This window comes from Sprattus sprattus (assembly GCF_963457725.1).
Source record: "Sprattus sprattus genome assembly, chromosome: 11".
Classification (NCBI taxonomy): Eukaryota; Metazoa; Chordata; class Actinopteri; order Clupeiformes; family Clupeidae; genus Sprattus; species Sprattus sprattus.
In genome coordinates, this window is record NC_137909.1 from 3,357,553 (window position 1) to 3,382,992 (window position 25,440).

Consider the following 25,440-nt stretch of genomic DNA (forward strand, 5'->3'; position numbering starts at 1 on the left):
CACCTAACGTTAATCTATAAATAGACATAGTATAGCGATTTCTTAACAAAGCGGCCGATATCCGGAATAGTTACGCTAGCGCTCTTCCGTCAACATTCACGCGTGCAACCTGTCTGTGTCGTGCTACGTGTGAACTATCTGTTCATTTCAATCTGTTATTATTTTCTTTTGTGAATGAAATATTTTTATCACGCAATACATTTAATTAAGAACGCAGAATGAAACGAAATACTAATAATAAATAAACCATTATTTTCTTGGGGGTGCTTTGGGGATGCTATGGCTAATCCAGGGGGAGCTTTAGCACCCCCTAGCCCCCCCCTGGCGCCGCCCCTGCCAGTGGGGAGTTGAAGATGTCTGGAATATGACAGGTCTCCAGTGGGGAGTTGAAGATGTCTGGCTGCTTTGTGAGGGTTCTGTCTCTAATGTTTGTGAATATGACAGCTGATGCCAGTGTTGCAGGCAGTGTGTTTTTAAGCAGGTCAAGCAACAGACATTTTGATCTAAACCTAGCAAGTTAAGTTAATAACCCAAATGCATGCCATAACCATGCAACACCAACAGCCCAGAGATCACTGAACACAGAACTGCATAATGCCTCGATGGTTGGTGGGAACGATACATGTTTATCAGTCTTTCACATGACCATACGAAGATGATGCCAAAACTTGTGGGTAATAGAATCACTAGTGAGCAATGTAATGCAACAAAATCTGCTACAGCACAGAATGCCTTAATTCTAGATTGATAGCTATTTACAGAAAAAAACTTCAACCATTGTTTTCCTGTGCCTTTCCAGATTTGTAGATTCTCAAGTTCCATATTTCCAGACTTTCCAGACCGATACAAGGAGCCTCTGTCTGGCATAAGACCATTCCTTCAGTATCATGCTCCTGAAGCCCCCCAGCCCAGTACATCTCCAGTCTATCTTTGCTCCAGGCACACCTGATAGAAGCACATCTTCAGTCTACCCTTGCTCCAGGAACACCGGATAGAAGTTGGGCTAATTGAAACCTTCTTTTAAACTAGGTGTGTCCGTTGATTTGCTGGCAATGAAAGCTCAAAAGCATGACATGTTTTTCCTTTATTGGGACCATGTTTGATAGTTTACTTACAAGAGGCTCATTGGCCACAGCACCACAATTAACATGGAACGACAGCACAGGCACTAGCCAATCAGATCACGTTTCTGCTCAAGTCTAAAGAGCGTGAAGATCAAAAAAAAAAGATGGCGGACCAAACTCCATAGCTGGTCTTGTTTGTAACTATAAATAGTTAGTTTGACATTTTTTTGCTTAGATTTAAAAAAAAAAAAAAAAAAAAAAAGAGAAATAGACACTGTACAAGGTCAAAATATGTTAATTGTAACTGAAAAATAAGTCTGAGAGGATTTGCGAGGTGTATGAGCCCCCTACCTAATGTTAGCATGCTACTTCCTACAATCTTAACAACTTGCTAGCGGTGTGATTGGTTTGTTGACCTGTCAATCTCACTATAACATCTATGTTTTCAACACAACTCCATGCGCCAGACTCCTCCTCCGTCATCCGTTGGATCGTGTCAGTCAGGAGTCATTGAAAAGAAGATCTCACTAATGTGGGAGGATGTGTGCCATCGACAGATGCTTGAGGATTCACTGTCCCTTTTGTATGTATGATGAAACAAAAACATATATCTGTGAATTATTTTAATAAGTTGTTATTAATTGTTAGCGTTGTTAGAGTTGTTTGCAAGATGTAGGTTTATAAATGGCAGTGGCACACCCACCCTGTACCTTTCATGTTGTTAAATGTTAAATTAAATTCAAAGTTAAAAAATGTTAAGTTAAATTCATTGTTCAAAAATGTTAGGTTAAATTCAATGTTAAAAAATAAAAATGTAAATAAATATATTAGCCTTTGTATTATTTGGATAGCTTAGTATTGAATACACAATAACAGGGTAGCTATGTTTATTTGGCACTAGGCCCAGTATATTATAAACAAAATGTTTTTCAATTTATATAGTAGGGGGTCCCTGCTCATCTCGCCATCAGTTTGGGGGTCCCTGGCCTGAAAAACGTTGACGACCCCTGGTCTAAACAATAACATTTTGTAGGTTTTACCAATGCTTAGTTTGTGAAATTTGACGAAAATGCAACAGCGGATTCTAATCCATTCTTCCTTTGTTAGCTACAGTAGCCTAACGACACAATTACATATTCAGAACACCATTCACTACGTAGTTGAAGACAAATGAGCAAGATCATATTTGTGTGAAAGTATATTAATATTTATTGATAGATAGATGTATGTGAGGCTTATACATCAGTTAGTAAATGGATACTTAGTTGCAAATTCAGTTGATGTCTACATGATGAGCATTGTGACAGCAGTAACATTAGGCTCACATAACTTCACAGGTCAACATTGTCTGGCGGCAGCAAATCAAATGATACTGGTCAGAAGAAAAGCACATGGCAGGGTGTTTTTTAACAACAGAAGCAAATCAGAGGATTCCACGCAAGTAAATTGAGGGGAATTTTCAAAGCAAAGATAAAACACAGTCCTGACATACACAGAACTGAACAACTAGCCAACTAGCCGTCTGTTGCATTGTTTTACAATGCCCACAACACACCCAACAAAGAGAGTGGTGGTTTCACTTGCACTTAGTCAGCTATGAGGACAAATTATACAAATAATCACAAGTGAGCATAGCCAGAGCACTATGAATACAATCAAATGGAGTGACTGGTTGCATCAAGCTGACTGATCAGGACAGTTGTCCCTGCTATTAACAGTTGTGATATGGATGTTCAATTACCACAATAACTTTGAGTTGCAAAATGTGACTACTTCAACCACTGCAGTAATGAGACTTAAGAAACTTCAAAACAATAAATGAGTGCCTCCCGTCTAGAAACTCATTGCAAGTTGATGCAAGAGTATGTTCTTATGACAGCATCTGAGGGTTTGTTGGATAACCTACGTCAGTCTGGTACACATATACAAGGAATCTTTCATCATTACAAAAAGGAAACAATAATGCCTCTGCCAAAAACATCAAATTGTGGTTCAACTTTCAGCAATGTTTGACTGAATCCATACCTATCTGGAATTATCAGTGTGGATGATGGGAAATAGTTACAGCACCTTCATAGACTAAGAAATGCCAACAGCAGAACACGTTCCAGTTCATTGTATGGGCAAACCTGTTTAATCTTAAAAATGAGACTTAGTATGAATCTAATCATTTATGGTTAATTCAAGAACTACTCTGATCAAAATGTATCTTGGAAGAATTTTATAAAAATCTAGTTACATTTCTGGAACGTATATGTGAAATTCAATGCCTCACACAATAAGGGCTCAACACCGATTGGTGATTAATGGATTACATGTATTGAAATGGTAAAATGGAAATACAATACAAACATGTTGATACCTTTTACTGCTGGCAAGGTTTCCTGGTTATTACAAAATGTGCGAATATTAAAAAGGTTTTCCATCCATATTAAGGTGAATCTTTTTTTTTTTAATAATAAAAAAAAAATCAACAGATAATTGATGAATATGCATTCGCCAAATAGCCAGTTCACAACTCTACATGTGACAGTGCAGCAAGAATGTTACGTTATAAGCACCAAATCATTCATCGGAATAATGCCTTGTGTAAGCCATGATTTTTTTTTACATTTAAGTAAAAAAATGTCAGGTCCTTGAGGTACTCATGGGCAACTGCCCATCTCACAACCACTTCACCTAATGTTCCTGACTCATGTCAAGATCAGCATTGGAGATGTATGGTAGCCTCAGATAGCAGCTGCTGGAAAAGATGTGACCCTGAGCCCGACCCACATCAGAACAGGACCGTTTCCATTAGCAAGTAAGATGCTATTGTAGGTCTCAGGTTCTCAGTTCTTCTTTTTCCAGTCATAAGAGCCCCCAAACATGTTTTTCCATGGCAAGTCATATATTGGGGGGAAAAAAAAAAAAGAAAAAAAAAAATGCTTCAAATCCCCCAGTTGGAATTTGGATCAAACCTGTTTCTCGATCTTCAGGGCCGGATTATAGGACCCCAGGGCACTGAATGCATCCCTCCTTATGGTTTAATAATCCCCCAATCTACCTCGAGTTTACTGCCTGGCCATGAAACACTGAAACAATGGATTGGTGCCTGGTCAAGCCTTCAGCTCAGATAAAGGCCCATATGAGGTGCATACAGTCAAATGGAACAGAGTTGCTTCAATAAGACAAAATGGGCCCTATTATGAGGGCGAAAACGGCTGGCAGAAACGGCTTATTCCACCCGGTTGATAAACTACACTTCCCAGCCCTAGCATGGAGTCATATTCTTTGCTGACGGGGAACATCTGAATGCGCCAATCACAAACCATCACTGCCCAAGTTGAGGCCTGAATACATTATTCAGAATAGATATGAGATGGGCTATATTCATCTTGTCAAAAATAACTTTAGCTTCTCAAGGAATCCAAGTGAGCAAAACACTTTCTTCTTTTCCAGGCTCAAATTCCCATCCCCTGATGAACAACATAACATTCAGTCTGAAGGGATGAGACAAGGGTATTTTAAAACTGGTCTGACCAAGCTACAGTTTTGTGTCAACAAATTTAACTTGTTTGGAACAACCAAAAAAGCATACCGCTTATTCCTGGTGAACATTCCAGAACCTGCTGCAATATTGCCATTCTCTTACACTGTAATATCATTGGACACATTCAGTGTAAAGGGATTGCTCAACAATATTTTGGTTGATTTATCCTTTCACTTATTAAAAAGAGCTCCTGGCACTTTTAATGCTTGCTTTTTTCAGCAACAGTGTGCATGCTCTACCGTCTCCGCCATCAAAATAGGCCCCTTTCTGTTTCAGTCAGGAAGACAATATATAACTTTTAGCTACTTCACAGTTCATATTCATATTTCACATGGTGGAATGTGCCATGAACAAATGTTTGGGATTCAGACAATAGATTACTAACAGATTTAATTCTTCAATGGGTTCTCAAGATTACAAAAATCCTAAAAAAGTTTTCAGTGAACAATCATGGATATTGTATAATTCCGATACCATATATTGCGTGAATTTGAAAAGAGTAACCTCAAATCCTTAGCAACCAAAAAGGACTAAACTAAATCCAATGCTTACTTACAGTGTAGAAGACAGGTAATCTCCAGTTTAGTGTCAACAGTGCCCCCTCATTCACAGACATCACACACATACCTTGATACACACACACACACACACACACACACACATACACACACACACACACGCACCACATTTAAATTTCAGTGTGTGACTTTAAAGGAGTATAGCAATTCGGCTGTGTGACACAGTGACAATGGGTGTGCCGTGGAGAAGTACTGACAGCAGAGCCAATCCTCCAGCTCAGCATTCCTCTCGGGTTCTAGAGAGCGCTCAGCGAACTTCATCATCAGCAGTGCACGCTTGACATCCAGCCAGTTCAGCAGTCCCTCGTGCGTCTCCCTCCCTGTGCTCCTGCTGCCGCTCCTGCAGTGCTGCTCCATCAGGTCCCGCCGCGGACCCCACAACAGGCCCTGCAGCACCCGCTTAGCGTCCTGGATGTGGATCCGCTTGATGGGGTCAGACTGGAGCAGCAGGCAGGCCAGCCTCTGGAGGCCACCGGAGTACAGAGATACCCCTGGGATGGGGGGCAAATCCTCACAGCGGTACTCCTTCTCCTTCAGAGCTGGACTCACCTCAAACGGGTTGGGCTGGTGCAGTAGCTCATAGATCAGGATGCCAACCTGGAACTCGTCAAACTTGCGGTACTGGGCAGCTGACACGATCTCTGGGGCCAGTCGGGCGTGGTCCCTTTTGAGGCGGGGGTCGGTCCTGGCGGTTCCTTCAGTGCTGCGCTGCTTGGCCTTGGTGAAGTTGCTGATGAGCAGACGAGGGAGCTGTTGCTGCTGGGGGTCCAGAGCGCACACAGCCCGTCTGTGGGGGACCAGCAGCAGGTTCTCCAGGCAAAGGTCACGGTGTGTGACCCCATGTGCCTTCAGATGCTCTAGACCGTTGCAGAGTTGCAGTAGCAGAAAACAAATGCGCCGCTCATAGACTTCTGGCTGAGCTTTATGGAACGATACCCACCCCTGCACAAAGTCTGATGCACTCTGGTAGGGAACCTCACTGGTGATCACTACTACATGTTCCTGCTCACTCGGGGCAAGAGAGGGTACCGTGGGTGAAGGGCCCGGTGCCCCGGGCAGCTCCCCGGGGGGCAGCATGCTCTGGGGCACACAGGCAAGGAAGTGGCCACAGTCTTGCTGCAGGTTGAAGTGGGGAGGCAGACTCTGCTTGATAGAAAGACCGTATAAGTGGCCCTGCTTCGAGTCAGCAGAAGTGATCTTACAAATCTGCAGATAGAGAAGAGAAAGGAGCGGGTTTTTAAATCATAAAAAAAGTCCAAAGTACAAAAACACCATTAAAGTTCCCACAAAAGAATCTGTTCAATCATGTATCTCATTACCACTTTCACTGAAAAGCACAATATAATAATTAATATAACTTACTAAAAGGTACTTACTAACTTGCATAGGTTTAACTTAGATACGCCAATTAGTTCATATCAACACATCCTGGCAACTACCAACAGTTAAGATGGCTAGAGGTAGATATCTAGGATAGCTACGTTAACTGACATGAGACCTTAACTATGACTGACTGCGTTATGAATTATAATAATAAACACTTCAGTTGGATGGTCTGCCAACAAAGACTTTCCAGATGGTTTGTTGAAATTCAAGTTGACTTCCTAATTGTTCACTGAACATCACCTTAACCAAACTCAAGCCCTAACCTTAATGATTAATTGTAGTTAACAGACATGCATTTCTGTGGTCCTTCATCTTCAAATGTCGAGAATTTATGTTACAACATTGGCACAGGTTTGCAGAAGAAACGGGTTGTGTTACCCAATTTCAAACTATACTATTCATTGGTATAAACGGTATTGTCTCATCCTATACGTATCTCAGTTGAAATTTATATATGTATAACTTTATTATAGTCAATATAGTGCCCAACCCTACTCGCAATGCCTTACACACATATCGATAACCAGCCTTTTCACACATTACCGAACATGGTTCTTAAGTTCATAGATCCCCTTAGATAAACACCAAAACACTACTGCTTGTTACCTTGACAGCGTAGGGGCTGCTTGCATCTGAGGCACAGGAGGCTGAGTAGTAGATGGCATCCCCTGCCTGGCAGCTGGGCGTGTTGCAGGTTAATTTGAAGAGGGACCAGTTGCTCTCGTCAAAGCGCAGGGTACTCCTCTGGCTTCGACTGAAGTGATCTTCACACTTGATGGCCAGCCTGCGGAGTGACTCTGCGTAGAGCCCACCCAGCTTGGAGTAGATGCCCTCTCGACTGTCCATGTTGCTCAGCAGGGTCTGAAGTTGCATGGTGGGGCCAGAGGAGGCAGGAGAGCTCAGCTGAGGTGAGGAGGCTGTCGTCACACTGCCACGGCCGTGAGTACCCAGCCGGCCCACCACACCCAACCTGGCCTCTTCCACTATGCAGGAGCGCAGGGGCCGGTTCAAGGACAGGGGGGTGTTCTCCAGACAGTCAGAGGATGAGTGGAAGGGTCGTGCCACCTCAGGGCTGGTGGGGGCACCTTCAGGCCCAAAAACATTCCCCTCTGACCCATAAAATGGCAAGTGTGGTCTGCCACGCATTGTCACCCTAACCCCTGTCTCGCCAGGGGCGGACACTGTGCGGTTAACTAGCTTCTTCTCTGGGAGTGGAGGTGGCTGCAGTGACCGGTCCAGGCTGTGGCTTGGGAAGGTGTCGGAGCGGGGGGAACTTGGGAAAGTGTCGGAGCGGGGGGAACTTGGGAAAGTGTCGGAGCGGGGGGAACTTGGGAAAGTGTCGGAGCGGGGGGAACTTGGGAAAGTGTCGGAGCGGGGGGAACTTGGGAAAGGGTCGAAGTGGGGGGAACTCGGACTGGAGACAAGAGGGCTGCTGGGAAATGGGGAGGGGCACAACTGTGCTGTGCCATCCGGCCCACCTAAAGAGAAAGAAGGTGATAAAATAAAATTAATTTGGTTTCACATTTCCATTTCCAGTTAAGTGACAAAGCAAGGGCTACAACTACATATTTCCATATAGTCCTTAAGAACATTTGTCCATAATTAACAGCAAAGACCCTTTTATTATTTAGTATAGTATCTTTCGCAGGAAATTATATTTCCTCTGGAATCTTTATAATCCAAATCTGAGTCCAATTCTTCATACATGCTTAATAAAAATAATGTCACATATCCCAAATCAGTTAAAGTAGTTACTTTTCAAATCCACAACTGTGACTTTTCAAATCCTTATGTGGCCCTTTTATGTCCATATGTTCTGTTTTAATATGGACTGCTTCTAAATACATTTTAAAGTGGAAAATTTGAGATCCGAGAAATCCAACATCAACATTAAAATACAGGTAAAACAGTAATCCATGTACAAAGAAATAGAAAACTCTTTGTACATAATTACAAATGTCCAACTTGTATATTATGTTTTCATGAAAACACTCAAGCTGTTGTGGCTAAAGTCTGTGTGTACTTCTCTCTGACTGGCTGAGAGTTCACTGAAGGCTCAGCAAAATGAACAATACATTTAAACAGTCTGACTTAGGACCTCTGTTTAACAGAACAACTCCTTAAAAAGTGCAGTATGGGGGATTTTCAGCAATTAATACAAATAGTGGTTTTTGGGCCACGGTAACAGTACTAGAAGTGTTTCCACTCAATTAGCCAACAGTGGCAAAGCAATGCTTGTAGACTGTACTTTGTTTGTTTACAATCTTCTTAGCCTCATCATCGTATTGAACGCTGAATCCAAAAATGTTCCCACACAGGCTCCAGAGATGTTCTGAACGTACAACACGTGTGCAGTTTGCAACACAATAAGCAAACTTTGGAAATGAAAACATCTGACATATCATAATACCACAGTTCACGTATTGAACCCTAGGGGCTGTACCGAACCAAAATACCATGTACTGTTGCGTCCCTACTATAGAGTGGGTCCTCTTCCAAGAAAACAGCCATGTTTCTACAGTAGCCCAGATAGCTCAAACCCAAACACTGGCACTGGAGATGGCTTTTTGCGTTTGAAAGGCTCCTGCTTTCCACCATAGCTTCTCCTACACACTTGGTAGAGGTATTCAGTTTGGTTGCAATCTGCAGCCTCACCGCTAGATGCCACTAAACCCTGTATCTCTAAGCACCTCTATCAACTAATACTTTTAGGATTGTATGTTCCGGAAGCACTCCTACCATGGACTCTTAAGGGAAGCAAAAATACTTTTTTTGACCTTGGCGAAAAGTAAGCAGAAGAATTAGGGAATAGTTGTAAAGTAGAATGGAGCGGAAAATGGGCAGTGTCACAAAAACTGAAATGGACCATCATGTGTAAAACCTCTCAACAAGAGAGTGAATGGTAATTGCAGTACATGGTGGTGAAAAGTCTGGAGTTTTAATAATTGCGATAAAAAGAAAGTCCTTCACCGATACAATCTGGGTCATTCTGAGGACATGAGCAAATGACTCACAGGTCACCTGTAAATAGAGTTTTGCTTCCTTGAATTCTGGTGAGTGGTAAGTTTGAAGTTGTTCATTCCAACACACACCCTCCCAGGACATACCAGCATGCCTGAATCTTCATCTTTTGAACTTCTCCTTAATATTTAATTTGAAGAAATATGTCCCATTGAGACAATCTCAGAACAACAGCTTTAAAATATGCTGAGGTAAGATCATGTTTTCTTGATTAAGGTGTATACTCATTTGGGTAAGAGTATACACCTCAATACGTGAACTGTGGTATTATGATATGTCAGATGTTTTCATTTCCAAAGTTTGCTTATTGTGTTGCAAACTGCACACGTGTTGTACTTCTCCTTAATATTTAATTTGAAGAAATATGTCCCATTGAGACAATCTCAGAACAACAGCTTTAAAATATGCTGAGGTAAGATCATGTTTTCTTGATTAAGGTGTATACTCATTTCTCCAAGTACTTCCCGAAACCTTGAGAAAGAACAGACATTTGAAACAGTAGAGGATTCTGCAACTGTAATACCAGCATGAGTTTACCTTTATGTAAGAAAAACTGACTTCTATCTCATAGAACATCATGACTAGTTTTCTGCTTTTGAAATCAAACACCAACGCTCGACAAAGCAAGCCCACCTCTGCTCTCTTTGGTTTGAAGGGTAATACCCAGCTGGTCTCTTGATAAAGGCCGACCTTGTTTGGGTAAAAAAAACAGCTACAGAACAATTTCCTTTAATTTAAATGGAAGTTGTTTAAGTTGTTTAGAGAACATGCCTACAGATAGCCCCTAATTTCCTGTTGGCACAGGGGAAGGGCTCCATGGTTTATGATCCTGATACCCATCAGACAGAGTGATGTGGTTATGGTGCCATTAAAGTACTCAAACTGTTGGGTTGGATAGTTGGGCGGGGGGGCGGGAGGCCGGATAGTACATACTAGTTAGCACTTATGTCCCGTTATAGTGCTCCAACAGCTGTGGGTGCTGAAAACAATTCATTACCACAACTGCAGTAGCGATTTACTTGCCAAAGAAATGCAATTCCATGGCGTCTTTCTGTCGTTGGTTAGCATTGCCTCTACACCACAACCGTCACTTACCTACCGTTGTCACTGGTCAAATGCAGCAGGTGTCAGCAGACATGTAATATATCTACATTGTCTAATGTTATATATACACCTGAAAGGGCAAACTTATCTCTATCATGGTATTATATCATCAAGGTATTTTTTGTGGGGGAAACTGTAGCAATCTACAACAAAATGATATGCTTATCTTACACTATAGAAACTATTAAAAAACGATTCAATTAAATGCATACATTCTTATTTTCTTATTTCCGGTATTTGTCAGATTTTCAATGATGATTTCTGGGTAATTTTTGTGTTGTTGTCCAATGTCAAATCTCTATCTGATCATGTGACGAGACCATACGATGTGTAGCCTAATGTATGTTTACAAAGGGGCAACTGCTATCTGAATTATACAATAAATAAGTTGTGAAATGAGAGAAAACACATCACAGTTAAAGTTGTATGAGTATTGATTGATTCACATCGATATGAATGGATGACATTCCAAGTGGTTTTTAGTGGAGAAAAATGATCGCAACATATTGAAAAATCCCGTGCTTACGTTGTATACGTGGACTTCAAGTTTACAAGAAAAAACAAATATCTTCAATGGTAAGACCCTTTTGTTGTCTTCTGGTATAGCATACAATGTAAGTTTTATTTGGGCATAGCAGATGCCCATCATGTGTAATGTGTAGGCTATTTCATTCCGTTCTTGCAATGTTAATCATTTAATTTCAATATGCTTATCTCCCTCTCGTGCGCGGTTGTACTTTACACGGGGCTTGTTTGTGAGCCTCTGCATGTCGTAGTGGGCCAATCACGGCCAAGTAGTATCCGTCGCCATGAACGGACTGACAGAAATTTTTGCGGGGACATGGAGAGCTGTCCGAGGGCTCTGGAGAGCACGGAGAGGGCGTTTCAGCTACCTGAGAAGGCGTTCTAGCTACCTGAAGGCGTTCCTATGTGCCTAAAATCGTGCTGTACGGAGAAGTAAAATCCAGCCTTTAGCAGTGTCCACTCACGTGCGTCAGGCGTCAGGCTGTCAGTGGAGGCAGTGGTCAGGCTGTTGGCCAGCCCTCGCAGGGACTGCGTCAGACTGTCCACTGATCCCTGTTGGCTCACCCGGTCCAGCTCCACACTGCTCTGGCTCATCTTAGAGAATGGCCTGCATACACACAAAACACAAAACATTAAAACATGTTATTGAGTCTGTAACAGCACTTCTTAAAATCTCTTTTTTAAATATTTCCTTTGCACACTTTAAGTATGGAAGTTTATGGTTTAAATTAGCTGGTAAAAAACAAACAACAAAAAAAGTCAACAACGGCAAAGACTGGTACTGATGACATCTAAAAATGCAAGTCATTATCCATTGATTCACAAAAACTCTAAGCACACAAGGATTCTAGAACTGGGCACTCCTAATAACTGGCCTCATTCCTGTCGGCTGGAATAATGCAGTAAATCTTCCCCTCCAAGACAATAACTCTTCAAATGTTTTTAAAAAGCCGTCACGGATATTGTAACAAAACCACAGGAAGAGGTGACTGACTTTTAGCTATAAAGGGCCATTGCAAGACACATGACTAGTTTCACTTCCTCCTGCATTTGCTGCTTTTTCACTGATGGTTTCGGAAAACAGTGTATAAATAAAACTTTGCTTCGTGCAATGTTTGCGCGCATAGGCACACACACACACACCACACACACACACACACACACACACACCACACACACCACACACACACCACACACACCACACACACCACACACACACCACACACACCACACACACCACACACACCACACACACACACACACACACACACACACACACACAGTGTGATAGGAAAACTGCTGTGTGAGGCAGATATTCCAGAAGTGTGCGGGAAGCTGTAATTGGAGATGCCAACAACGGGAAGGGATAGGACAAGAGAGGAGAGGAGCACCTGCTCGCTAGCAGTAGGTTTAACCATGCCATCGATTTACAACCCTGCACCACCAAATCTGCACAATTCTGGCTCACATTCACCTCTAGGATGGCCTTGTCCATCTCAGCCTGTAGGCAATGGGAGTACAGATTAGTCACCACCTTTAGTGACATCCATATTTATGGACAGCTTAATTTACAAGAAAGAGAGCCTGCATCTCCCACCTTCTTGGTTTCTAGCCTTCATTTTATCTCATTATTCATTCACTTAACTCTTCCCTTCTTCCTGTGGCTCTTTTCATCTCTCTCCCCTCACTCTATCTGTGGCCCTGCTGGTTGTCCATCATCGAAAACTTTGATCTTTCTCTCTTGGTGCCACACTGGGCCTCTTCACAAAGATCTCACAGAACATCTACTGACGCCAATGCGGTCTGCTGTGTGCAGCAGGGTGTGGTATGCAGTGTTCATCCTGATATCTGTGTGTGAGGTGTGGTATGTAGTGTTCATCCTGATATCTGTGTGTGAGGTGTGGTATGTAGTGTTCATCCTGATGTGTCTGTGTGGTGTTGTATGCAGTGTTCATCCTGATGTCTACCACCTGATGTCTGTATATATACTACGTACATCGACCAAATGCTGGCTGTGTACAACCCCTGTTGTTTCCCTTCACCTTCTGCCCACAACCCTCCCCCTTCCCCCCTTCCTATCTCCACCCGGCCGACCTCAAGCAAATGGGTCCCCCCTTATGTGCCGTGGTTCTGCTTAAGGTTTCTTCCTGCCTAACAGGGAGTTTTTCCTTGCCCCTGTTGCCATTGTGCTTGCACAAAGGGGGTTCAGGCTCTGGGCTCTGTAAAGCGCCTAGAGGCAATTGTATTGTTATGGCGCTATATAAATAAATTTGAATTGAATTGAATGTCTCTGTGTGGTATGTAGTGTTTATCCTGATGTGTCTGTGTGGTGTGGTATGCAGTGTTCATTCTGATGTGTCTGTGTGGTATGCAGTGTTCATCCTGATGTCTGTGTGTGCAGCAGGGTGTGGTATGCAGTGTTCATCCTGATGTGTCTGTGTGGTGTGGTATGCAGTGTTCATCCTGATGTGTCTGTGTGGTGTGGTATGCAGTGTTCATCCTGATGTGTCTGTGTGGTGTGGTATGCAGTGTTCATCCTGATGTGTCTGTGTGGTGTGGTATGCAGTGTTCATCCTGATGTGTCTGTGTGGTGTGGTATGCAGTGTTCATCCTGATGTGTCTGTGTGGTGTGGTATGCAGTGTTCATTCTGATGTGTCTGTATGGTGTGGTGTGCAGTGTTCATCCTGATGTGTCTGTGTGGTGTGATACAGTGTTCATCCTGATGTGTCTGTGTGCAGGTGTTGCAACTGCTGGTTTCTCAGCAACAGAGCCTAGTGTATAGGTGTCTGTGGGTCTGCCACCGACTCATCAAACCAGTCAGATTTACAGCAGTATGACATGGCTTTTATAGAGGGAGTGCCATGCTCTGCCAGTCCAAGACCAACCCTCAGCAAACCTGCCTCTCTTCTGTTCGCCCATTTCTTACCAGGAAGTATATGTGTGTTTATGCAACCAAATCCCAGAGATCCCTTCTTATACATGAAAGCTAGTAGCAGTTTGCAAAGAGGACCCCTGGACATCATTTGATGGTACATGACAGTGATCACCTACATTTGACTTGGTTTAATGAGTTGACAGTTACCACACGTCACACATTCTCTCACAGTTACTAACTCATTCATCTTGAGAGACACCCCCCCTTTAAAATGGTTCTCTAGCTTATTTAGGAAGTCACAACACTAATTGCAGATTGCCTTTAGACAGCACAGCTGATAAATTATAAAAGTTCTGCATCCCCTGGTTGATCATAACACGTACACAGACGCCAATCTGCACTTGCAAGTATAATACACAAACTCTCTCTACAACTCTAACTGAATTTGAGTCTTAACCACTTCACTTTCCATAAATACAAAAGTACCAATTCAACACTACGAAAATACATGGTGTTTGCTTCAATTGATAACATTAATATTTTCCACAAACAACAACAACAACAACAACAACTTACCTCTGCTGAAGGTGTGCATCGGAAAAGCAGTCCTGCTAAGATGCTACTAAGTCTTTGGTAAACCAGCATCATGAAACAGAACACCATCTCTTTGAACTCCTGCTGTGGAGTATTTAGAGTCAACCTCCGCAAATAATATCACCGCACCACCAAATAAACCAGTTGCGTTACAGAAGCCACACACATGCACCTCTTCCTCAGTGCTAGTTCTCTATTTGAACCTAGCACCTATATGCTATCAATTTCCATTCATAGAGTGGGGACACAGTAAGCCTTGAGGGCAGGGGGCTTGGCAAGGAACCCCGTGAGAAGCTGCTGGAGGGGACAATCTGCTCACCAGAACCACAGAATCCTTGCTATGCCTCTGTGAGCCACCTGCTGCTCACGGGTGACTAACTACCCTGTAAAACCCGCACAGAAATGGAAAGGTAAGCTTATCATCCTGGAGCAGTGAATGCAACCCACACTGTAAGATAAGAGTGGACAACATTGCATCAAATGCTTCAGGTCATTCCAAACTCAAGCCAAGGTTGTAGAGGGAAGCAGATTTCCGAACCATCTGGTTATTAAATGATTCACTCGCACAAAACAACCGGTAGTGCATAGCTCACAGCTAGCATGACTCGTTCTGTACAGTCTGTAGTGAACATGTGAAATGACTCACCATTATCAAAAATTCAGTTTCAAATATTTCTCTGATGAAACCCTTTTGAATGGTGCTAATCTTTATGGGAAGCCTGTATGGAGTTATGACTTAAAAGCCCTTACCTTTTAATGAGAATTTTGCTCATAACTATGTGTGTGTGTCTTTTTTTAGATACTGGACTATTTTGATTATTTCTTCGAAACCTAAAGGACTGTAAATGTCTTCTCAGCAGCAGAGCTCACCCAATAGCAGGTAAGAGTAAACTGCCAAAAGAATGTCTGCTGTTGGCCAAGACTTTCTTACAAGTTCTTACATGTTCTCAGAGGGAGTATTTTTATCAGCTCCTCATCTTAGAATGTAATAATAGGGGGTACATAGGCACTCTCTAAAAACAAACACAAGGATCTTGAGAACAAACGGATCCCATGTAAGGGCAGTGGAGCCTGTTGAAGAAGGGATGCTAAAACAGATTAGAAAGGGGGACTTTCACAACTCCGTGTTCAAAATTGAGGATTATGCTAACTTTTGACAACAAGTAAAAGAAGGCCCAAATCTCAGTCATCCCCCAACATGACATGTCAAAGTAATCTACTTCTAAATCAGCTTTGCTCTGCACAGCAACAACACTGGAATATCTGATACATATTGTACACGTCCAGCCAGATCTGGTTTATTTTAAAATGGTCATATGACTACTTCACAACATGCTTTACAACCTCCCGCCTGGCTTGACCCATGGCTAGGTGTATAAATAATGAGCCACTCATCCATATCAAAATAGCATTCTGAAACGTCAGCAGAATATTAGAAACTACATGGGAGGAGGTAAAACCAGTTCAGGAGAGATGAATTGGAGCCCATTCCAAAGCCTAACATTGCAGATCTATGACTGGGAGACCTGTCGTCTAGTAAAAAAGCCAACTGCATTGTGGGCTAAGAAAAATCTGTTTCACCTGAACTGAAAGGCCACCTTGTGAAATGTGTTTGCCCGCCTGTCTGTCACCCCTTAAAATTAGCTGTTTTTTCTTGTGTGAAAATGTTAAGCAGATTTTACAATTATAATTTCTGATGTCCATTTAACCATTCAAGGAAACGTATTGGTCTTTCCCCATTCATTAAGGTAGGAGCCTGTTCTTGTATTGCTGAAATAAATGCCTAAAGGAGTTACCAAAATGGCTGCAAAGTGGACAGACTATAGAGACTTTGAGGATGCTAAATACCATTACAACTGGTGGGTGAAGGCATTAAAAAATGTCATAACACTGAAGCGTGACATAATATATAGAAAGATAGAGGGTCTACTGTATTAAATGAGGCACTGGCATTGTCCATATTCTCAGTGAGACATCTTCCTCCAAAAACAAACTAGGCGAGTTTAGTGCATATATCTGAATGAACATGTACAACACTGTCAGTGAAACAAGGAAGTCATTATTAAAACATTGGAACATAGAGCACCATTTGGATGATCCAGGATAGCAGCCTTAATAGGCTGAACAATCTCACAATGAAAAGGGAGGAGACAAAAGAAGAGGGCCAATGAAGAGATAGATTGTTCGAAGTACTGCCAAGAATTCTATTATTTGTCCACCAAGTGCACATGAGACTGGTTTGTTGGTGTACAAGAACCAGATCAGCTGAATTTATGACCTTGGCTAAAATAAGACAGGGTATCAACCACTGCTTTAGAATGTTCCAGCTCAAATAACATCACTCATAGGATCTAAATATGACATTTTGAAAAACTTTCAAAGATCTGTAATATGAAGCATGATTAAGAACAAAATTGTTGACAAGTACAACTTGTCTTGCAACATTATCAGAACACCAAAGCCAGTATCGTACAACAGAGACAAATAATAATGAATGGCCAGTTACCTTTTGTGGTTTGCCTATTTCTCCATTCAAACACATTACACAAAGCAAAAATCACTGAATAAATACCACTCAAACACTGGAACGGAATTATAACAACTACCTGTCTACTTTTCCACAGAAAAAGTTTGTACAGACTGTAGCTCATGTACACAAAAGCCATCTTACCTGTGCTGCTTCTTTGGAGGAGGTGGAGGTGGTGTGGCCTCCCGGTTAACAACTTTTCCTTCCGAACGTATACGTGGGTGGCCATGACCGTGGATCAGAGATGCTGCTGTCGACCCTGTTGCCAACATGCTGCCACCCCAAGTGCCCTGCACGACTCGGACGACTGCCTGCTCCTGACTGGCACCATTGTCTGTGGTGCCCTCACCCTGCATACTGGAGTTACAGTCCTTGTCCTCTCTCCAGACAGCAGTCCCATTGGCAGGATGCTCACTGAGCCTAACCTTTTCAGCCACACCCTCCTCTGCCTCCTTCTCCTCTTCCTCCTCTATGCGGACCTCTGGGGTCCAGGTGCTACTGGACAGTTTGTGCCTCCTCTCCATGCTCCTCTCCATGCCATTGCCGGCCAGAAAGCCAGACAGGCTATTGGAATGGTGGGATTTGCCCACTGTGGAGATGGAGATGAAGCTTACATCAAGAAGAGGGACAGGGGAAAGACTAGAGGCTCCCAGCTTTGGGGAACGGGAGTTCCTTTTAGGGGGAAGGGGAGGGCTACACTGGGGTTTGGGCTGAGGGAGGCCTGATGAGGGTGTCTCCATAGAGAAGGTGGGCGTGGGCCACTTGAAGGTAGGACTGCGGGGGTCTTCAAGTGCTGTGGGGCTGAAGTGTGGCCACTGTGTGCTAACAGCTGAGTCTGGGCTGCTCAGGTAGAAGGTACGATTATTCTTCTCTGTGTGGGCAGCCATAACGGTGATGGCGGCCCTTTGACTCTCACCAGCCTTGACCTCTTGCTCCAACTGCTCCTGTTGCAGTTCCTTCTTCTCCCATTGTGGCCTCCTCTTTCGCTTACTGCTCTCTGCATAAATGGGCTCACCACTGATTGGCCCATTCTGCTCAATAGAAGCACTTGGACTGCTCTCTGGGCCAATCGGAGAAAAATCTGCAAGTCGTCCCGTGACTGAGTCAGTGCTGCTGTAGAAAGAGCAGGAATCAGACAGGCTGGCTGGCCGGGAGTCTGGGCTGAGTGCGGGGGAAGGACAAGTGGTGGACAGCTCATTGATTGGACAGCTGGTGGTGTCACTGGAGAAGGCAGTGATTTCATTGATCCCGGTACCCAGAGGTGATGAGAGTTCCTGCTGCTGCTGGCTTTTTGATGTAGACGTGTGATTTACCCTGTCAATCTGTGGCCTGTAGGATGTGCTCCTTCCATTTTCCATCAGAGTTTGAGGGCCAGGGCTGTCATCCTGAGTTCCAAAAATGCTCCTGATGATTCTAGAGTCTTTCGGGATCAAGACACCAGGAGAAAAGCTGCTGGAATAATCAGTCTTTCCAGGAATAACATTCTGGAATACTGTCTCCTTCCCCACACTGCTGTAGGTGTTATTGTCGATGTAGACTGGGCCAAAATCCAGAACCTTCCGTAGCTTCAATCTTTCTGTAACACTCTTCTCATTTGCCTGAAAAAGAATTCATGTTCATTGTTCATTGCTTTTCCTAATCACAATAACATCTCACACAATAGCCATCGCATTAATTGGTAGTGACAGTATTATTAAGTGATTGTGTATGTAATCGATTTAAGACATTTAAAGGAAGAGCTTAAGAAATGACAGTTGACCAGTATGGTTCCCTCTATCTGCTCTGTGTTCATGTGGTCACTAGCCTGCGTCTCAGAAGACTCCGAGCTCATCATGGTGGGCCGGACAGCAATGGTGGGCTTGGAGTAGGGTGAGGGAAGGGTCACGCCGCCATCGTCCTCCTCACCACCCCCCACGCTTGTCCAAAAGCTGATGGGAACAGTGCTGGCGCTGTGGGCACTACGTGGGTGAAAGCAGTTCTTACATGAGCCAGGTTTCCACACGTGTTCTGCAAACTCACTACACGTCGACATCTTCCTTGGCAATGGGGTCTGCTCTCCAGGTCAGTGTGCAGCCGACACTGATAAGATGAGGCGGGGAAGCGTTGACATCATGCCCAGTGTTGCAGACTTTGTATTTTGGAAAATGCTCTGGTTTCAGGGTTCACCTGCAAAGAGGCAATACTAACATCAGAACACTCATCAACACCTGAATCTGAGCAAAGGAGGAATTGGAGAAGATAATAATTACAATAGGGAATTCAAAACTGTAATGTGATCAGTGATATAGTAGAAATAGTAATATTAACTTTTCACCAAAAGATCATTGGCTGCAAATTGGCTTACGAAAGAACAAATTTACACTGGTTAAAACAAATTAAAAAATAGCTTCTTTTAGAACACATTCCATATTCTCTGCCCAAAAGATCTCGTCTCTGGGGCGCTCATAGTGGGACGGCTGAGGATTCAAAGAGAATTCGGACTCAGGTGTTAACATCCATGGCGGCAGTGAATCTCACCAAGCAGTGGGAACCGACAAACAGCACGAACATCACTTGAAACCCCTTGCCTTTCTTTCCATTCATTTCATCTGTATATACCAGATTACCACAAACATAACAAAGAACAATCGGATAAACTCATTCAACATTCAAATTCAACAACACACACACACACACACACACACACACACACACACACACACACACACACACACACACACACACACACACACACACACACACACACACACACACACACACACACACACACACAAGCAGGCCTGAGGTCGCTGTGAATTTAGCCTCTGCTTTTTCCCCATCACGGACTGTCCTTCCTTTAGGACCCCAGGAGCAGTGGACTTACTCTTATGTCTGACACTTTCTTAAACCTTCCATTTAGTGTATGTCCACCCTTTGGGATTTCCTGTTAACATTAGGACCTGAACTCACTACTTTAGTCCAGAAGGTGTAAGGGAAGTGAAGGGCTAGCTGGGGCACTCTGAGCGTCGGTATGCAGGGAATGTGAGAGGCGTGAGTCACATGGGGGTGAGTCTCAGCAGGGGAAGCCCTCCCACACCAGACCCTGAACAGTACAGGGTGAGAAAATCAACACAGCCAGCGGCCAAATTTGTTCTCTGTTCCTTCTGTGGTTCACTGTCTCAATCTACACAAATACTTTGGGGCAAGTCATACCAAAGGTAGCTTTCAGATTTGTCTTATTCTGTAGTTTTCTGTATGTCTCTCATGCACACGCTTTTACTAAATTTGCCCTCACAGGAATCTGTAGTTGGGTTAACTTTAGAAACTTCTAATTAATCAAAAGATAAACAGCAACAAATAATATGCTTACTGGATGTTAATCCAATTACTGAATTTAAAACTCTTTGACCTATGGTTTTTGAGTTTTCAATATGTAGTTGGTTCCCTGACACTGAATGGCAAATCAAGGTGTCTAAACAAAGCAAGACCAAATCCAGTACTTTAGTCTCCTTCATCAGTAGATAGAAACCTCTATGGGAGGCAACCACAACCAAAACATTAGCAAACACAAACTGTTAAGTATGAGGTCTCCCAAGACCTTGCAGATTATCTCCAATCTTAAACTTTGTACTCACTTACTTTAAGTGTCTAACGTTGAGAAAAAATAACAAAAGCAGTCTTTCATGTTGACATAGTCTGGTGTGGTGAAGCTAGCTTTGCTTTGACCCTTATACTCCCATCCTTCATGGCTGATGCCCCCAGGGTGAAGTCTGAGGGCAGCACCCTAAATGACTACACGGTGTTTACTCAAGGATATGTTTTGTGAGATATGCTTATGTTTGACTCACTGGCTACAACTCTGAATTGTGAAAAGGAAAAGGTAGGCTAGGTCTTTGGTTACTGCAAAGTTGACATCATTACATCACTATCAGATTGTTAGAAATGATGTTTCTTGGAAACAACTCAGTCCGTTTTAGAGTCTAGTTTTGACTCGAAACTGTGATCATCATTGTTAGTATGGGTTCTTCATAAATTGGCCTAGGCTACCTACATTGATGTTCCGCAAGAGCCCCAAACTTACAGTAATTTGAATGGACATCGCGTACACACATGCATTTACCACATTCGACCATCAAAACGGATATACATCATTCTGAATGGGAAATGAATTTCCGATAGAAAGTTGACCTTCAAAATGTGCCACTAATTCCCTCATCTGAGTACGGACACTGCGATGTTTCTAAGTGTACTCAAAGTAAAAAAAAATTAAAAAATAAAAAAAGTATTCATCCACCTGTTCGTTTAGTTTTCTGGGCTGCCCAAGTGTTTACACGTGGTTAAATTGTCGGTGTAGGTGGCAGCCGTTTGTTCCTGCCAAGTGGTAAGCCCCTGGAGTCTGCCTATTGAATCTGGGTCCCTGATGAGCTTCCACGATCGTACTACATTCATCAGGCCTGTCTTTCGCTGGAACGACAGTTTTGTACCCCAACTCGCTTTGTATGAAACAGTGCACATACAAGCTTTGAATTAGCATCTCGCTCTAGTCCAGTTAGGCGCTGGTAACATAGGCAAAACGTATTTGAATGCAACATTAGGCTTCCACGCGTTGCCTCATCCTAAGCGCAACGCTAAACAGACTGGACATTTCTTCAAAACAAATGCAGTTCACAGTGGCAGTCTGTAAGGAATTTAAAAAACACATAACGATAGCCTACAACAGTTATTCTCCCCGTGCACCACTGGGCTTACCTGTGGACGACGTGCCTCGAGACAACAGCCTGTATGGTATCAGCACTGCCATTACGGTCTGCACCTTTGATTTCAGTAGGGAAAAGACATCACACTATAAATAACACATCCGACCGACCGCTGACAACTAGCACGGCGAGGGAAACCCCGAATAATCAAAATGATCAGGGCAGTATGGTCTGCGGTGGTTCGGAACAGTGAGCTGAAACTCCAGCCGCGAGAGGGGAGGAGCTCCTTATGTATCTGAATGCTACCAAACCTGCTGACGTTTGAAGAGGGAGAGAAGTTTATTTTCTATGCTAACGTCACAAGAATTTCGTTTTCTTTGTGGTTTATTGGGATGAGGCTTATTTTATTGAAAATGTGCTATATTTATATGTTCACGTTATGACGTGATCCGACATCATAAAATAGCACATAGTAATCAGGTATCCAACAAATAAGATAACGCCGATGATGTGAACAAATTGAGCTAGTCTAAACTGTCGAGAGTAGTGATGTAGCAAGGTGTCGTTTTTCAGACGGTTCGTATCTTAAATTAACGAAATATTATTTGTTCAGAAAACTGGAACTCTTCTCCACATAATTGCGCTAGTTGTCTTTTGTTCATTCAGTTAAAACTGCATGACGGAGTCCATTACACATATCTGGTACATTAGGCATATATTTTTCATATTACAGCTGCCCGGATTTGCATGTTAAACTCAGTAGGGCTGAAATATCCTCATCAGCAGCCACGCGGACAGGTGAAAAAGTAGCATGTCATGTGGAAGCCTGTGCCATTTTGTCAGGCTGACCACTTTCCCCCCACTTGATGATGACATCTTTTACAGGAGGAGATGGATTCCTGGATTAGCCTACAGTATATCCCAGACTCTTACTACAGTCTCAGGGGTCTCTCTCTCAGTGCATTGGGGTGTTATTGAAGAGACAGTAAGATGAATGTTGATGCTAGGTGCCTATGAGCACTGGTAGCCTTATTTGACACACCTAAACAAAAACTGATTTACAGTAGCCTATGTGGCCACCATCTGAGTGACTTTGTTGTATCCTTTCTTGACTGAAGTGATTATCACTTTCCAGTTCCATACGCGTTTAGCCTACTACACTCATCAAACGACATAAAGGGTGTGGATTTAGAGTGGTTCCTGACATGACCCCCCCTCCCATCTCTATGTGTGCTTTATAAAGCGGATGTAGAAGGTAGTTGTTTAGGGTGTTGCTGTGGTATCTGCATTATGAAAGCATGTGTTTGCCCATCCATATCTGAGATAGAGGAAGTCATACTGTATACATTATGCATCAGAATGGTTATGAAAGCCACACAGATGATTTCTTTTCAACATCCTTTCTTACCCTCTGACACGTTCTCCACTGTTCTTCTTCCAGGACGCTTAGCCATTTTCTGTGAAGCCCTGTCATGCATCACTTTGGGGAATAAATAATTTAAGGCTAGAATCCTATTGGATTAAAATCTGCTAACAGGAAAGTCATTTTAATAAAGGGTATAGAGTGCTTCCACTTGACTGGGATAAGCACATGGGTCAGTTTGGGACAGCTGTTCCAGAGGGATCACATTGGACACTGGAGATTCCCAACGTCTTCTCCCAAGAAAAAATCATCCTCTCGCAGATTCAGACTGTTAAACAGTTAGATTTAGTAATCGTACAGCAAAGGGGAGCCTGAACATTAATAATGTCTTGTATAAAAAATATTTCTTCCTGGTTTTTTTCCTGCTGCATTTCACCATCAAAATAATCTCAATATAATATGGCTTTTGTTTGGCTCAATGCTGTTTTGTTTTCAATATGCTCTGTCCCTATGTTGAACATGTAGTTTTTATCTAAGATTTTAGGGCACTTCCTGGGGGGCTAATGTTTGATGGTCACAACAGGGCCAGCTTCATGTTCCAATGGTTCAGGTTTTGAATGTATCATTGGTTTAGTCAGGTCTAGGGCCATTCAGGCAACACTATTCTGGAGTCTTTTGTCTCCTGGTACTCATGGACAACAAATAAGTGGCCTGCTAGGTAGTATCAGGTTTTTGTTAGGTTTCATCACACACACACACACACACACACACACACACACACACAGGCAGGCAGGCACAGTGAGGGTGATCCCTGACCATTTGGATGTCAGACCTCTTCCCCTCTCTGTGTTTGTTGATGGCTCATTTCTAAAACAGATGGTGCTGAGACTCATGACACAGACAATGTGCTAGACGCATCTGATAAACTAAAACAAAACACAGAAAACAAAACCATTCAGCTGTTGACAAATGTCTTGACAAAGACCAAGTAGGAGGCTAAAAGCTAATTAGCCACTGTCATGACATGACTTTTGCGTGTGATGATTGTGGTTTATTTACATTCCACTGGACTTAGAGGGCTGTGGTAAAACAGAGGGCTGGCTTGGCCCTCTCTGTTGGCCAAGCAATTCTCAGAATTAAGAGAAAATAGTGTTCAAATAAAACATTTCTTCTTGATTCTCCCCCCTTTTTGTCCTTATCCTTTATCACATCCTGTCCATCATTCTCCCCCTGTACTCTGGTTCTGTCAGTCAGTGCGGTTACATGATGGCATAAACCCGATTTTGGCTAAAGCCCGACTTCTCTATCCATGGGGGGTTAACTGTGTTATCTCACGTTACAAGGCAGTGACAAATCCAGATCTTGGCCGTGTCAGTTCAAATCAAATGTGGAATGTTTACAAGCGGGCATCTGCTACCGTTGATTATACAGTAAATACATTGTGAAATTAAACAAAAACACATCACAGTTAAAGTTGTATTAGTATTGATTGATTCACATCGATATGAATGGATTACATGACTAACAAGTGGTTGAAAAGTAATATGAAAATATTTGTTCAGTGAATTAGCGCATTCTGTCCAAAACAGTCGCAGTCAACGTTTCAGTTTCAATGTTTCAGTTTCGTTTCAGTATTTCAAAGTGAATGAGAGGGAGCACAAGAACAGTGAGTGTCAAGCAGCGATTATCATATCATAGACATCTGGACACATGTAACCGCACTGAGTGTGAATACATGGAATCTAGTAGACCAAGCTCTTTTCAATTTATACTGTAATCCCAGCAAAAAGCGATATGAGGTAAGGGTGCGCCAGTCTGCCTAACTGGGAGAATTACTTCTAAATATATTAGAAGTATTAGAATTACTTCCAAAAGTATCTGTTACTGGTGTTTTCAGAAAAAAAAGGTGTGACCCAAAAATGAAAAAGTCCAATCTAACAAATATATACATCTCGTACAATATGCTTCTGAGACTGTACTGTAGAAAGACATTAAAAGCATGTTGTGGGAGGGAGATCACAGATGGCCAGTAAGTGAGAGGAGTTGTTCTGTTTTTTTTTCTAGCTGTGGACCGTTCTAGTGCATGAATGACAGGGTAGGTGTGGTTTTGGAATTCAGTGATAATGTCTGCCTTGTGTTGCCACACCTTATCAGTGCTTACGCAGAGGGCAACAGAGTATACTCACTCTCTGTC

At 42.9% G+C, this 25,440-nt stretch overlaps 1 protein-coding gene across 1 annotated transcript; it reads right to left on the minus strand.

Moving 5' to 3' along the window:
* Nucleotides 1-2,299: 2,299 nt before the first annotated feature.
* On the minus strand, nucleotides 2,300-22,035 carry prag1 (PEAK1 related, kinase-activating pseudokinase 1). Its single transcript, XM_080847037.1, has 6 exons — nucleotides 21,936-22,035; nucleotides 18,985-19,373; nucleotides 17,352-18,805; nucleotides 11,675-11,817; nucleotides 7,167-8,038; nucleotides 2,300-6,380 (listed from the first exon to the last, which is right to left on the minus strand). Exons 2-6 carry the CDS (start codon nucleotides 19,237-19,239, stop codon nucleotides 5,292-5,294), a joined length of 3,813 nt encoding a protein of 1,270 aa, XP_080703163.1. The 5' UTR covers nucleotides 19,240-19,373; nucleotides 21,936-22,035; the 3' UTR covers nucleotides 2,300-5,291.
* Between the last annotated feature and the right edge of the window lie 3,405 nt (nucleotides 22,036-25,440).